The sequence below is a fragment of the Leucoraja erinacea genome, chromosome 11 (genome assembly GCF_028641065.1).
Source record: "Leucoraja erinacea ecotype New England chromosome 11, Leri_hhj_1, whole genome shotgun sequence".
Classification (NCBI taxonomy): domain Eukaryota; kingdom Metazoa; phylum Chordata; class Chondrichthyes; order Rajiformes; family Rajidae; genus Leucoraja; species Leucoraja erinaceus.
Genome location: NC_073387.1, coordinates 44,294,376 through 44,310,898, shown reverse-complemented (window position 1 = coordinate 44,310,898; position 16,523 = coordinate 44,294,376). Strand labels below are relative to the sequence as shown.

At 40.1% G+C, this 16,523-nt stretch overlaps 2 protein-coding genes across 8 annotated transcripts in view; one reads left to right on the top strand and one right to left on the bottom strand.

Annotated features, from left to right (window-relative positions):
* Positions 1–16,523, bottom strand: part of ankhd1 (ankyrin repeat and KH domain containing 1) — a 145,481-nt gene that overhangs the window by 37,855 nt on the left and 91,103 nt on the right. For all 7 annotated transcript variants that reach the window (XM_055643106.1, XM_055643107.1, XM_055643109.1 and 4 more), the window contains 6 exons: positions 14,129–14,320; positions 13,283–13,392; positions 12,912–12,999; positions 11,586–11,713; positions 11,322–11,465; positions 7,340–7,442 (listed from right to left, as the gene is read on the bottom strand). In XM_055643106.1, the coding sequence (XP_055499081.1) occupies positions 7,340–7,442; positions 11,322–11,465; positions 11,586–11,713; positions 12,912–12,999; positions 13,283–13,392; positions 14,129–14,320 (765 nt within the window). The remainder of the gene's footprint in view (positions 1–7,339; positions 7,443–11,321; positions 11,466–11,585; positions 11,714–12,911; positions 13,000–13,282; positions 13,393–14,128; positions 14,321–16,523) is intronic.
* The window catches only part of pfdn1 (prefoldin subunit 1), a 374,815-nt gene continuing 373,517 nt past the window's right edge, over positions 15,226–16,523 (top strand). The window contains exon 1 of the mRNA XM_055643126.1: positions 15,226–15,231. The gene's annotated coding sequence lies outside the window, so the exon portion shown is untranslated. The remainder of the gene's footprint in view (positions 15,232–16,523) is intronic.

Below are 16,523 nucleotides of genomic sequence, written 5' to 3'. Positions count from 1 at the left end.
ATGGGTGATGAACTTGTTTATATTAAACCATAATATTGTTACCATTCAACATATACTTTGAGAATTAAAAAAACTGGCAAGAGAATACAGCAACTGATGTTATTCATAGATCCAATTGTGAATTGTTAAAACATTCATCACAAAAAAAATTAATGTCATGTAATAACCTAAAATTTAGTGATGGCATTAGAATCAGTACAGTACAGATGGTCTTTTAACTGATTAAAAAAAAATGTTTTAATAAATTGAAAATTTAATAAAGAGACAGCTCACTCCTGCAACATTGCAATATTTTGGAGGAAATGTTTTTCAATTTTAAACTCTTCATGTTATGCAACTCGTGAAGAACCAAAATTAAATGTTAAGAAAATCAATGCAGGTATATTAATAGCATCATATTCACTTTCAAAATTGATATATTTATTGGATAAATAATGGTATATAGATGCTATTTACAGCATGAATTTTTGCTAGCTATATTTTCAGAACAAGTCAAAATGTCAATACTTCCTGGAAAAGAAAATGAAGCCTTGACTAACAGCTGCGAGGCAATATTCATGTATTTCACCACAAAAAAATGTCAACAAGGTAATTTGTTAATTCTTTCATTTTTGTGCTGAACATCTTAAATGGGACTGTAAAAGGCTGTTGTACCAATGTGATAAAGGCTGTCACCTGTTGTGTGAAATCTTGTGTTCCTGTTCACAAGATTTCACACAGCAGGCAAGAACCCGTATGCGAGCCTGTTGCAGATGCTAAGAACAGTTCTTCAAAAATAATGTTTCCTTAAGACTATTTAGTTTAGGGTTGATGCATCTCAATGGCAGGCAGGATTAATGTAACAGTTCAGCAAATTTGGGGTCACAAGTCTCAAAATCTAATGGAGAGAAAAAGACGATGTAACTAGATACCAAAGCAGTTATAATTTCAAACAACATTTAATAATGTGGCAGAGTAAATGACTTATAAAAACTTGAAAGAGTGCCTGGCAAATGTTTTAGCTACTTAAGAAAAAAATTGAATGCAAAAAGGACAATCTTGATACGCAGTTAACTGCATTCACACGACATTAACCATTCTAATTTAAAACTGAATGTTTTACGACAAAGGCTGTTAAGTTGATACAGAATTGCATAAAGGCTCGGTCTCAATTACATTGAGCAAATTGAGAACATTAACGGAGATCATGGCTACCTATGCTGATTTCTCCTTCCAGAAAAAAAAAACCCCACCCAGAAAGTTATGTAGGTAAATGGGATTAGTGTAGTTGGGGGCAGCAGTCGATACAGGTGTGGTGGCCTGCTTCTGTGCTGTACGCCTCTGAGTTTGATTTTGAGTGCTTGGCAAGAATGGGCCTTCAGCAGCACATCTCCTACCCTGTACATATGCCAAGCATTAAAATAAAAGACAAATTGCTGGAATAACTTGGCTGGTCAGGCAGCATCTCAGAACATGGATAGGTGACATTTCAGGTTGGGACCCTTTTTCAAACTGGGACCCTTCTTCGGACTATCAATCATTCAAATTGTAGCACTTGCCAAAGATCCTGTCATTGATCAAGATACTTTACACAATCAATCACAATCCTTGGCTGGACAAATATTTAAACAGGGTGCAGCTTGGGACAAACAGGCAGGGATACAATAACTTATTGTCAGGTAATTAGATTAGCAGCCAAAGATTGGGATCAATAATCCTGAGGCACTAATTTGAGTCACATTGCAATACTGAGAGAATTTAAATTCAGTTAGTTAAAATAGTTGAAATAAAGCAATTAAAGCTAGCCTTAGTAACAGTGGCTATGAAACTAAACTGTCGTAAAAAACATCTGGTTTATTAATGTCCTTCAGGGAAGAAAATCTTCCATATAATTCGAGATCCACTGAGTCACTAGATCTTGAAAGGTCAATATCAATTGTTAAAACTTTCTTAATCTGTTCCAATAATAAAGCCCCCATTTGTTTTTCAAAGGGGTCCCTAATTGGTTTCCTTTCTGGGACACAATCAAGTCTAGCAGATACTCACCTCTACCCTTAAGTGTGGATGCTCACAGTCCTTAGAATTTGCATCGTTTGGAAGGGGCAAATGATGCATCGATAACATTATCAGCAACCATGTGCACACCTCTATCAATATCTTGTAACTAGGTAAATCACCTTGAGCTCGATAAGGTACTGAGTCAGGATACCATGACACAGCCCGAACCCAACATGCTTTCAATGGAATATGCATCCAAGCAGAAGTGAGCCGGTCATTTGGCGTAATCTGTCAGCTCAGGTCAGTAGAACACAAAGTGCTGGAGTAACGCAGTGGGTCATCCAGTATCTCCAGAAGACATGAATAGGTGACGATTCAGGTTGAGACCTGAAGACCAAATTGAAACATCACCTATCCATGTCCTCCAGATATGATACCTGATCAGCTGAGTTACTCCAGCACTTTATGTTCCACACAAGATTATAGCATCTGCTGTTCCTTGCATCTCCATCTCACATCAAATGTGTTTTTCAGACTTCTTGAGAATTGGCAAGTTCTTCTTCAGTATTCCTGATACAGGGCCAGGACGCTTGGTTACAAGTACAGGTGCACAACCTTTTATCCGAAGATCCAAATAACGAAAACCTCCGAATAGCGGCCATTTTTTCGGTCCTTGAAGAAAGGTCCTTGAAAACGTTCACCGAGGGCGGCCCGCAGAGGTGACAGCGGAACCTCCGGTCGGTCCTCGAAGAAAGGGGAACTAAATCCCCATTCATAAAAGAGAAGGTGAGGGTATATTGCGCGGGAGGGTTAATAATTGACAATATGCTGCTACCTGCCCGCTGAGTTAAAAAGTTCCCATGGTAGACACGATACACAGTGTATCGTGAGTCTTGCGTGGGAACTTTTTAACTCAGCGTGCAAGCAGCAGCAGATTGTCGCTCCCTTCAGTTTCACCCCACCTACACCCCTCTGCTTCCCGGCCATGTGTGTGACCCCTTCCCTCCCCTCTCCAGCTCCCCGCTCATTGCACCGGCGCGGGGGCTTTGCACTGTCTTCACGTCGGCGATGCCAGCATACAATGCCAGTCACCGGAGACGTCAGGACCAACGGGACACCGACCCCCAGGCCCACTGCAAGCACGGAGATCCCAGAGACCCACAGCCAGCAGCAGCCCAGCCCCGTTCCAACTCCAGAGGAAAACTGCAAACTGGCCGGAGACGTCAGGACCACCAGAAGCCGTTCCCGGAGCTGCACCCCCTCATCGGGACACCGACCCCCAGGCCCACTGCAAGCACGGAGATCCCAGATCAGCAACTCCAGCCCAGCCCCGTTCCAACTCCAGAGGAACACGTATGGGCAGAAGCCGATGGTGTGCAAGGGACGTCTTGTTCTTGGGGTCGTGCAGCTCGGGCTGTGGGCGAACTGCCACTTGTCTCCGTAGCAGCCCATCGGGGAGCAGATTCCTCTGGAGTTGGAGGGGGAGGGGGGTATTGTGCTGTTTGATCGCCCCCTGCTATCCCAGGGACAGGGAGACAGGACGTTCACCGAGGGCGGCCCGCAGAGGTGACAGCGGAACCTCTGGTCGGTCCTCGAAGAAAGGGGAACTAAATCCCCATTCATAAAAGAGAAGGTGAGGGTATATTGCGCGGGAGGGTTAATAATTGACAATATGCTGCTACCTGCCCGCTGAGTTAAAAAGTTCCCACGGTAGACACGATACACAGTGTATCGTGAGTCTTGCGTGGGAACTTTTTAACTCAGTGGGCAGGTGGCAGCAGATTGTCGCTCCCTTCAGTTTCACCCCACCTACACCCCTCTGCTTCCCGGCCATGTGTGTGACCCCTTCCCTCCCCTCTCCAGCTCCCCGCTCATTGCACCGGCGTGGGGGCTTTGTACTGTCTTCACGTCGGCGATGGCTGCAGCACAGTGCAGTCACCGGAGACGTCAGGACCAATTGGACGTCGACCACCAGGCCCACCGCAAGCACAGAAATCCTAGAGACCCACAGCCAGCAGCAGCCCAGCCCAGCCCCGCTCCAACTACAGAGGAACCTGGGTTGCGGATGACGGGGCGCAGCTCGGGGCGCGTTGGGGCCCATCGGGGAGCGGGTTCCTGTTGGTCCTGACGTCTCCGGCCACCTGCTATCCTCCGGGAACTGTACCGCCCTTGCAGGAGAGTGGGGTTGTTTGCAGTTGCAGAGGGAGGGGGCAAGGGCGGTACAGTTCCCAGTCTCAGCTCCAGTCCAGGGGGGTGGCCGGAGACGTCAGGACCAACGGGACACCGACCCCCAGGCCCACTGCAAGCACGGAGATCCCAGAGAACCACAGCCAGCAGCAACACCAGCCCAGCCCCGCTCCAACTCCAGAGGAACACGTAGGGGCAGAAACTGATGGTGTGCAAGGTACGTCTTTCTTGTTCTTGGGGTGGCGGATGAGGGGGCGCAGCTCGGGCTGTGGGCGAACTGCCACTTGTCGCCGTAGCGGCCCATCGGGGAGAGGATTCCTCTGGAGTTGGAGGGGGAGGGGGGTATTGTGCTGTTTGATTGCCCCCTGCTATCCCAGGGACAGGGAGACACAGCGGCTTTTTAGACTGGTGGGCAATCACTTCCAAAGTTCTGCCCACACAGTCAGTACATCTCTCCTACACTGCAATTCATACAAACATTTATTCTGCAAGAAAAAACTACACTGAAGACTCAAACTCGCGACCGAGTAACTGCCAGGATCGAGGCGCAAACTCGCGACCTAGCTCGGGGATTCAAGAATCCCTGAACTAGGCCGCCTAAGGGCATGTAGCCCCGCTAGGGTGACATGAGTGCGAGAGGTGATTCAATGCTGCGGGCACATTTACAAATTCAGGAATTCATTCAACACACTGCATTTCATACAGACATTTATTCTGCAAGAAAAAACGACATTGACTCAAACTCGCGATCGAGTAACTGCCGGGATCAAGGCGCAAACTCGCGACCTTGCGGATACGAGCCGAGCACTCTACCACTGAGCCAGCCATTAAAATCTACGCTAAAAAATTTCCATTCCGAAGACCGACAAATTCTGAAATACGAAAAGTGTCTGCTCCCAAGGCTTTCGGATAAAAGGTTGTGCACCTGTAGTACCAATCACAAATCTATCTAACTCAGGCTGACTTTTTCCTACGTCCACAATCATTCAGGATCCTAATTATTACCTTTCTTTATTGTCATTCCAACAGTAGATAACTATTGAGAAGCAAAGTACAAGCCCTCATGATGATGGCTTGATTGGAGATGATTGTTAATTCTCGGAAGTAGCAACCAGAGCAACAGAAATGATCAGCTAATATCGTTGTTTGATGAATGGCATGAACACCACATTTCAGTTTGGGATGTGGCATTTCAGCAAAAACAGTTTCCCTCTACAATATCACTAAAGGACTTGTACTCAAGGTATTTCATGCCCATCTATAATTTAGGATATGTTAACAATTGCTAACAGAAACCTAAACTTGTCAAGTGTATTCACAGTAATGAAATATTTCAAAGGGCTTCACAAATGACTACAAATGAAGGTGCCGCATTAAAGGCAATTAATGTTTGGTTGATGAGGTAACTATGAGATGATTATTAAAGATGGAGGCTCTTGGCAACCCTTCCCTACATTTCAACCATATCCTGCTATTAACTGTAAGCTACGACATTCAACATGGTAAAATACAGAACCCAACCTGATCCTGCAGATAGTCAAATCCCGAATGACATACCAGGCATTCTCCAATAGTTTTATCTAGGTCTTCAATGGACAATTAGGATGACTCTACTTCCAAGTGTAGGCCAAAATCATCTCTGTACGCCCGTGTCAAAAATTCACACCACACTCATATTTGCACCGCTCATTTGAAAATATGAATTTCTTTAATATTCAGAAAAATATGCCAGAAAATCTTTGGACACTCCCAAAACACCCATTAACTCTTCTTGCATTTGGATTTTGGTGCAATTAAAAATAGGATTAAACCTATCTTGCCTCCTTTTCATCACAGTTCTAACTAAATTGAGATATTAAGGTGCAAATGGGACAGTCATCTCAATCTCTTAACTGACATCCACCAACATCATGCACTGGTCAACCCAATGTTCAACTTGGTGCATAACACACAGCATCTCCAAGTAAATCTACCAGCATCATTACAGATGAAGGGTCTTGATCCAAAATGTCACCCATTCCTTCTATCCAGAGATGCTGCCTGTCCTGCTGGGTTACTCCAGCATTTTGTGTCTATCTTTGATGTAAACCAGCATCTGCAGTTCCTTCCTACGACATCATAACAGATCACGTTGACAAAAGGCAAACTAATTATTTCAAAAATGGTTCAAACATAGAGATATCTCACCAACTTAAAACCTGAAGATAACATTTCTGTTATGGGTGACAGAGGATATACGTCTCAAACCTCATACAACGAAACAACGCTAAATCTGCTAACTACACAAGAACACTAGACTCAGTGCACACACGTCTTGGATAACATTTAATACAATTTATGTATCCCAAAGTTTCCAACTTCTTTCGGATTGCATCAGGTACCAGGCCACTACTTAGCTCGACTTTTATTCTATGTAGGACTCCTACAAGGACAATATACATACTGTGCTGACCCAAATAGGGTTTTTTTCAGATTCACAAGGACAATTAAAATGACCTGGGCATAACAGCTGGCAACAAATACCAACTTGATCCAACAGACCTCTAAATCTAGTATGATGTGCCAGGCTTCCTCATTAATTGCTTTATCTAACTCTGCATTAAACAAGCATGGATATTCCTGAGTGTCGGCCGGTCATCTCCATACAACTGTATGCATTTTTGTTAAAAATCCAGCCTACATCTCAGTCCTGCATTTCTTAAACAGAATTCAGTTTTTCTTAGAACTAGCTACAATAAAATTTCAAATCTGATTATTAGCGTGCCTTGCTCAAATGAGAAGCATAATTTCCTATCCTCAAAAACAACAAGTTGTCTGTTCCTAACATCCCCTTCATCTGACTATTTAGAATTAAGACATGAAATCTATTTAAACCTGCCAATTGACTTAACTATTTGCCCGTTTACCAAAAGTCCATGAATGCAACCATATTTAAATCTCGGTTATCCTAGAATATGGAATCAAGCAAAAACTTCTCAGGAGCTAAACTTGCTTCATTGACATCTGCATATATCTTCTAAAATCAGTTAGCTGCATATTTTATTTCCCACCTTTTCCTTTCTTTGAGATTCTGGCTCCAAATGATTAGAAAGGGGGAAGGAAGCTATAAATTTATAATCCACAGTAAAGTACATTAATATCCTCCCTTAACCAATGAAAACAATCAAAAACTCACCTTTATTAATTACTGAAAGAGTACTTCCAACATTCGCTGGAGATTGGTCCGGCTCCTGGGGTGGAACCACCATGGCAAGTGCTTGCACCGGTACCCTGGGAGCCTGGAAAATAAAACAATTACAGAATAAGACAGGTATAATCATATAAACTTGCACTGACATCCACGAATAACAACTGCTTTCGAATTGAATTCAGACTATTCAAAAGTTTCCAATCTTTAAAGCTTAATTTTGCAGGTCAAACTAAATCGAATGACAAACCCATTGTGGCTGTGCCAGTTCCTTGAATGTGCTACTGAATACGTCTTATTTCCTTGCCCTTTTTCTGTAACCTTTGTTTACCTCTTTTAAAGCATCTGTATAATTTGCTTTGAATTCCTGAAAGGAATATGCAGTTGCTCTTAGTTAATTACCTTAAACCAGAACTACTTACTGCCCCTTCCGAAACGGGAAAGTATCTATTTGCCAAAACCCATCATTTTAAATAAACAAATTACATATTTCCTTATATTTCCCAGCTACAAAGTGAATGGACTCAGTTTCCCTTATCCATGCACGCAATGGCATCCCTGATACCATTCTTGTAATCTAAGACCAGAAACGCAGAATCCCTAGCAAGACTGACCCAAGTCTCTGTGGAATTAAGCAACAGAATGAAGTGTGTGGCTGTATCTACCACTGTCTGGCTGTTGTTCAACATCATCTCCTCTAAACTTCACCAAGCTCAGGGAACTAGGTGTCTCTTCATCCCTATGCATTTGGATCCTCGATTTCCTCATTGGCAGACTTAAACCAGCATGAATTGGCAAAACATTTCCTCCTCAATAAGCATGAGCACAGGGACACCTCAATGCACAGCTCCAACATCATCTTTAAATTCACTGATGATACCACAATAGTTGGATGAATAACAGGTAGCAAAGAGTCTGATTACAGGAGGGAGATGGATAATCTGATTGAATAATGGAGAGATCTTTGCAAAAAAGGTTTATCAGTCTGCTGTCAGGATTAGAGGGTTAGCTACACGGAGAGGTTGAACTGACATGGATTGGTTTCTCTGGAGTGTCAGAGGCTGAGGAGAGGCATAAATAGGGTAGACAGTCAGAATTTTATTTCCAGCATGGAAATGTCAAATACTAAAAGATATAGCTTTGAGGCAAGAAGTGTGTGGGGCACGTTTATGTTTTGTTTTTTTTAAACAGGTATGCACTGCCATAGGTGGCTGTAGTGGAAGCAGATACAACAATGGCATTTAAGGGGCTTTTAGGTATACATAAATGTGGACGGAAATGGATAATGTGCAGGCAGACAGGAATTAGTTAATTTGGCATCTTGGGGCTATAGGGGCTGTTTCTGTCTGTTCTGTCAAGATTCTGCACCATACGCACTTTACATGACACACTCCCAAAGGATCCCAAGAACCGGCTTATTTTACAGTTTTGTGCATTTTCTTTGGTGCATCTTGCATGACACTCGAAATCATCCATGGATCAGAAATAGCTGTTCGAGTTACACGGTTGGTGTAAATGTAATATTCCTGTAGAAGTCGAGATGTCAATTACCACTTCTTCAGGGCTCGACTCCGATAATCTAACCATTTATCACCCTAAATTCACTATAACTATGAATAATGATTTGGCAACCCTCCTTATGCTACAAATTGGCATGTGGTATTTGATGCAATTAACATTAAGAGAACAAGAACAAAATCACCCAAGTCAGTACTTCAATGTGGTACTTTTAACATCAGTTGGTTTTGCCTACAAATTTTGGAAGGGAGCAAAGAATCACAAAATGTCAAATTTAAGAAAAAATATTGGATCTCTGATCTATGGAGAAAAAAAATAGTTAAATGACAAATGCATGTCAATTTGGGAACTGCTTCCAAGGCTGAAAGTACTAAATTACACCAATAAGAGGTCACATTGTTTCCTGCTCTATGCAATTTTTTGATTTCTTAATCAATTCTAACATGGTCTAGAATACCGTGATAGTGTTTTTACCTGGTGAACAAAGTGGCATGAGCCACTGATCGTTTCAGCAGGAAAACTTTGGAAATGGTGCCAACAATTGAAGAAATGTGCTTGTATAATTCGTAAAAAACCAATGGGAAATATACTTAGGTGGTAGAATGGTACATTTCAGGTAACGTCAGCCCAAAAAGCTTACACTTTCAAGGTAACTGGATTTGCATAACTCCTTAAAGAACAAAAACTACTCTTATAGTGGTAGATTACTCCAAACATTAATTAAACTATAGATGTTGTTTAAAGTAACTTCTGAAAAAATTAAGCCAAAAGAAAGCTTTGTGTACAGTAGTTTCTTTGTATACAGTAAAATTCCACTTGATTCATGCCTTATTGTTACAAAGACTATGCAGCATCGGTTTGTCTGATCAAGCTGTCTGTTGGTTTAAAAACTATCTATCAGGCAGATCCCAGTGTGAGCGAGCAGAAGGTATTACTTCTAGCTCTCTTAATGTATCCAAGGGTGTGCCACAGGGATCAGTTTTAGGACCTTTATTATTTACTATTTATATTAATAGTCTAGATCATAAAGCTCCGAACGCAAATTTTCACTTTTATGCTGACGACACAGTGATATATTGCTCTGCGCCTACCCTAAATCAGGCTGTCAGCTCCAAACTGCTTTTAACACTGTGCAACGTAACCTGTGTGATTTAAAACTTGTTTTAAATCATGACAAGACAAAGCTCATGCTGTTCACTAAAGCTAAATCAAAGCCCTCGGACCTCCCTCCTATCACCACTTTGCAGGGCTCTGTGATTGAATCTGTGTCTCAATATAAATATCTGGGAATTATAATTGACGATTCTCTCTCTTTTAAACCTCATATCCAGCAACTTGTGAAAAAACTAAAGATAAAATTAGGTTTTTACTTTAGAAACAAATCTTGTTTTTCTTTTGAAGCCAAAAAAAGACTTGTTGCTGCAACGTTTATGTCTGTGTTGGACTATGGTAATGTTTTATATATGAATGCATCTTCAAAATGCCTACAGTCTTTGGAGACGGTCTACCACGGAGCACTGAGATTTGTTACTAATTTTAAAACCCTCACGCACCACTGCTCTTTGTATGCTCAAGTTGGATGGTTTGCCCTGTCCACCCGCAGACTCCATCATTGGCATATCTTTATTTATAAGACTATCCTCGGTGTTCTTCCTTCCTACCTGCAGAAGTATGTAATTCGAAAAAGCACAGGACCTTATCAGCTCCGCTCTGAGGACTTGTTCTTACTAACTGTACCTAAAGTCCGTACTGAACTGGGGAAAAGGGCATTTAGTTATGCTGCTCCCTTCGCATGGAACGAGCTGCAGAATGAACTGAAACTTAAGGAGCTGGTTTCTATAAACAGATTTAAACCCCTTCTTAATGATGTTGAAGCGGGCTCTTCTGTCTGTACATGCTTTGTTTGATGATGTTCTGACTGTGACTCTAGTTATATGTTCTCTGTTGTTTTTAAATGATTGTCTGTAACTGTGGAACTGTGCTGCTGCCTGTCTTGGCCAGGACTCTCTTGTAAAAGAGATTTTTAATCTCAATGAGACTCCTCCTGGTTAAATAAAGGTTAAATAAATAAAATAAAATTCACTCAAATTGCGTAGTAGAGGCAAATAAATAAATGATGGATCTTTGCCAAACATTATGGAGGGCAGTTTTGCAATTTTGTTCCAAGTTAAATAACATTTTAAATAGAGCAGTTTAAAAGTAAAGATAGTTAACATAGTCTAAAAACATAACTTAAAATTAATTGCATGCAAGAGCTATAATCAGCCAAAATTCAAAGTTTGCTAAAAAATGTCTTGAATACCCAACTAATGTATTTTCTCACTCTTGTTGATGTGTGCTCAGTTAGTTTATAAAAAAATGTAATCTGAAAAATAACACCTTAGATGTAGATGGCAATTTAAATTTTCTTTTGCAGTGGAAACAGTACATTGAAAATAGTTTGAAGCCTCACCTGAGACTGATCATGCGAAGGTGGTGTGAGTTGAGCCACATCTGGTCCTGGTACAGGCAAGATGTTGTTTGGGTAGTCTAGCAAGTAGGATACCACATTTGTATGCCCACCTTTAGCAGCTTCTATGAGCATAGTGGAGCCATCCTGAGGAATACAAATTTAGACCAAATTTCTTATTAAAGGAATTGTATTAAGGATCTTATACAGCAGAATTTCATACTAAACGGTCATCAAAACTTGTCTTCTAAAGCACATTTTCAGTACCTTTAATCGATGCGTAGGGTCTGCTCCATGTGCCAAAAGGAGTTCGACAACAGCAAGATGGCCTCCAGCACACGCCAAAGACACCACTGTATGATCATTGTTAGCTGTAGCTCTGTTTACATTTGCTCCTGAGAAGATGAAGTTAAATTCAAGTTAACATGGAACAACTGTTGTTTGATCACATGTGCCCCCTGCATAATGCCCATCAATTGCTGGGTTAGAAAAATTCCACTTGATTCACTCATCATTGCTATTCTAACCCACTTGCAACTTTAGGTCCACAATAATGCGATCAATTACCATCTGTCGTCTGATATAACTCAATTTTTGTGATACTTGGATATTGGAATATTAAATAGTTGTACAATTACTCATTTAAAAATTCTGTAAATAGTTCAAGAAACACGTTTCACGCACCCACCACTCAGTGTAAAAAAAATAAACCCTGCACTGCACATCTTTAAACTTTTCCCATCTCACCTTACAGCTGTGCCTTCTAGTCTTTCACAGTTCCACCCAGGGTAGAAGGTTCCGACTGTCTACCCTGCCCTATCTATGCCTCTCATAACATTATATACTTCTATCACTGCTCCATTCAACCTTCGATATTGCAGAGAAAACAATCAATAGTTTGTCCAACCTTTCCTTATAGGTAGTACACTTTAATACAAACAGCATTCTAGTAACTCTCCTCCTCACCCCTTCCAAATTCTCGACTTTGTCCCTGTAATGGGGTAACTAGATCTGCATACAATACTGCAGATGCAAACTAACCAAAGTCCTATAAAGCTGAAATATGACTTCCTGGCTAATACCCCAATGCCCTGATCGAGGCAACACAAGTAGATAGTGTTGCCAGCTTGATTTAATTTGATTGAACATAACAAGGTTTAAAGAATGTAATGTATTCAGTGAGAGTTTTGACAAAGTATGCAATCAATAATCTATGTGTGGTGTGCTTCTAAATTAACAGGTTTTAAATTATGCTAGTGGAATTGGTAAAGTAAAAACTCATGTCTGATATCCAAGTGATGTAATTCCTTAGCAGCACCTTTTTTTGCTCCAGATTCTATATCTGCAGTTTCTAGTGTTTCCTTACATCTCAAATTGTCGATTTTTGTGCCTCAGTTTTGATCTCAAACCTAAACCAGGTTGTCAGAGACAATTGACAATTATAGTCATAAATGTTGTCACTTGTAGGTTAAAGTTCATTAAATGCATTACTTTTAAAACAAGATTTAAAAATTGGATTTTCAGGCCAATATTCATTGGAAAATAGTCAGTTTTAGTCAGGACATTCCAGAGGATAAATTATAGCAGGCCCACCTTTACTGATGAGAAATTGTACTGTACACAAATGGCCAGCTCTTGCAGCTTTCATCAATGGTGTTCTTCCACCTTCAGATTCATGTTCCTGTTAAAACAAAGGGTTTAGGAGCCTTGTAAAGGGGCTTAAGAACTTGAATCTAATTCTGTTGAAGTACATGCAATTTCAAAAAGTGAAGCCCTCACAGAAATATTTTGTATTTGCATATAAACTTGTAATTTAACTTTGGAATTATTTATTTTGTCCATTAATTGCACTTAAAAATTACAGTTGAATGTTTGCTAAAAATTGATTCAATTTATACATTCAACTATCAGTCAAATTACCATGTTTATGCATGCCTATTGTTATTGGAAATAGTAATTATTACCAAATCGGCTCCTGCTTGCAGAAGAACATCAGCAACATCAGTATGCCCATTTTCACATGCATAAGTTAAGGCTGTATCTCCTGTCGCAGTTGTAGCGTGTACGTTTGCGCCTGACAAAAGCAAAAATTATACATAAATAATATAGGCATAAACGTTTAGCCACGAAAACAATTACTTGGCTTAGAAATATAATATTTTAAATTACAAGTCTGCATGATACAAAAATGTAAGTTTAGTTTATTGTCACGTGTGCCCAGGTGCAGTGACAAGCCCAATTACTTGAATGAAACATTTTTTAATTCAAGATACTGTTTCTACATCAGATGCAAGGCTTGAAGAAGGGGAGATTCTAATTCCCTTAATTCTAAAGGAGAGATACCACAGCAACAGATTTTCATACGCCTGAACAATTGAAATCAATGCTGCTTCAATTACAAACCTTTTGTTCCCAATTACAACCAAAAGAAAATTGAAAGTTAGTTAATACTCCATTTTTTTTAAAAACATATTAAAAGCACTAATTTTTAAACCAACTTTGGAAGCAGCTCAAATGTAATGAAAAACAATTTAGTTTGGAGTTACAGCATGGAAACTGGCCCTTCGGCCCACCAAGTACATGGTGAGCATCAATCACCTGTAGTGATCACCTATAGAGCTCTCAGATTTGATCGGCAATTTTGATCCTGGCTTTATCATTTCTGAACGGAGTTAAAGTGAAAGACAGAAAAGGAAGTGCACCATGATGTTCAGAAAGTTAGAAAAATACGACAATGCAAAATAGCAACAATTTTGAACTAAGATTTGGCATTTAGAAAATTAGCAAACCATTAGAAAATAAAAACATACCTGCTGCAAGTAAATACTTGACCAATTCAAGATGGCCTTCTTGGGCGGCCTCCATCAATGGTGTCGAGCAACCTAATTCAATGTCAGCCCCTGCCTTTATTAAGAAGTCTGCAACTTCCAAGAATCCCCCACAGCAAGCGAGTGTCAGTGCCGTCTCCTGGGTTTCTTCGGTCTGTGCATTTATATTGGCTCCTAAAAGAATTCCAACAGCAACGTGTTATTTATGAAGTTCTTGATCAATGAGAAATCAGAACTGGTTATCTACCTCAACAAACTCTTTTTTTTAAATTAAACAAAAATGTAATAAAACACTTCAATATTCTGAACAAATAAGCAGCTGGGATAGTAAATTCCAGAGATTCACAACTGTCAGTAGGAAGCATCTCACCTCGGTCCCAAAATAATCAAAAATGTAACTAGAAAATTTTAAGCATCTTGCATGGCAAGGCAATTAAATATACAAATGTAACCACAATCCCCACAATAAACATCAGTCTAGAGAACCTTCACTCAGTTCCTCCAAGTATATCTTTCCTGGGGCAAAGAGAAAACTACGAAGCACTACAATGTTCTCATTGGGATCCTGTAAAATTACAACTATGGTAACAGGTCTTATTAGAACATAAAATGAATGCAATCATATGCAATCACAAACATAAATCTTCTGGGCCTGATCAGATATAGCCAAGGACACTCGTGAGCTAGAGAATAAATTGCAGGAGCCCCGACTGAGATACATTAATCATTAGGCACAGATGAGGTGTCGGAAGTCTGGAGAATGGCTAATGTTGTGCTTCTATTTAAGAAGGGCTGCAAGGAAAAGCCTGGGAACCATAGACCATTAAGCCTAACATCTGTGCTGGGCAAGTTACTGGAGAATATTCTGAGGGATAAGATATACAATGCATTTGGGTGGACATAGGCTGATTAGGGATAATCAGCATAATTTTGTATGTGGGAGATGGTCTTACAAATATTATTGGGAATTGCGAAGTAACCAAAAAGGTTGACAAGGGCAAATCCGTAAACGTCATGGATTAGAAGCACGGCATTAGAAAAGGTTCTACATGGTAGGCTGCTCTGGAAGGTTAGAGTACATGGGTACACTGGGGATATTGACTGGAGAACTGTAACAAGTCTGTTTCCTCTTCATCTAATAATGGGAAAAAAGCTTATTTATTCTGGAAAAATGCGCCGACACCAACAATAAAAATTTTCAGTACATCTGGAAGAGATGAGGAGGTAAAGCAGTCCAACAGAGTCTGTTTTCCTACCAGTATGAGGTGCAATAGTAATTAAAAATATATATATATTAATGGTATCAGGACCTGGTAATGGGAGGTAAAACACGTTTCTGCGGAGTTTAATGTTATAATAGAGCGATTGTTTCTATTTTTTGTCTTTCTTTTCTAGGGTCTATTTTCTCACTTTACTTCCTTCTCTAACTTCTTTCCTAAGGGGCTTTCTTTTCCCAACACTCTTGCACTTCACGGGCAAAACTTAAAGCTCAAAAAAAATGAAGCGGTACAAAAAATGTATTAAGATATATGTGTTGTGTAGGATTGTAATTTACCGTACTTCTAATAAAAATAAAATTAAAAAAAAAAAAAAAATAAAAAAAAAAATAATTTCCCACGTTTCTCATTCTCCTGGCTCACAAAGGGAAAACAAAACCTAAACAATAATAATTTTGGAACTTTCAACACTTTAAAATTTAAATTAGTATCAAATTAAAATTAATATAAAAAGAAAAGTTTTTGATATAATTAAAAGTGACAAGAGACTGTAGATACTGGAATCTTGAGCGAGAAACAAACTACTGGAGGAACAGAAGGGTCCCGACCCTTCCAAGTTCTTCATAGATGCTGCTTGACCAGTTGAGTTATACCAGAACTGTGTCGTTTTGTGTAAACGTGCACCTGCAGTTCTTTGTTTATACCGGAGGACCTCGGGTCCGATAGCATTTAGCAGCATTATAATGTTTTAATTACTGGCATTAACTTATTTGAACTCTGAAAGTAAGTACAATGTTAAAACATGCTCCAGCGGATGTGAGGATTGTTTCTATTTATTGGGTGCACCTTCATTACCCATTCCCATCTCTTCTACACCCCCCCCCCCCCTACGTTCTTCATAGACATTTGCTTTTCCCTCTGCTTGACCAGTTATTTTAAAGAAACAAAACAGATTCCAAACAAAAAATATTCAGCTTATACACAATGTAACTTGAAAAATCTTAAACTGCAGCACACAGTAAAAACACATGATCATTAACAGGCCAGTCTGAAGATGGGTTTGATTTGATTGATAGCTGACGTTGAAGGGAGACATGGCAAATTATAGCTACTGTAAAACTTGTTCAAACTGAGCCCTGCCCCACACCATCCATACATGA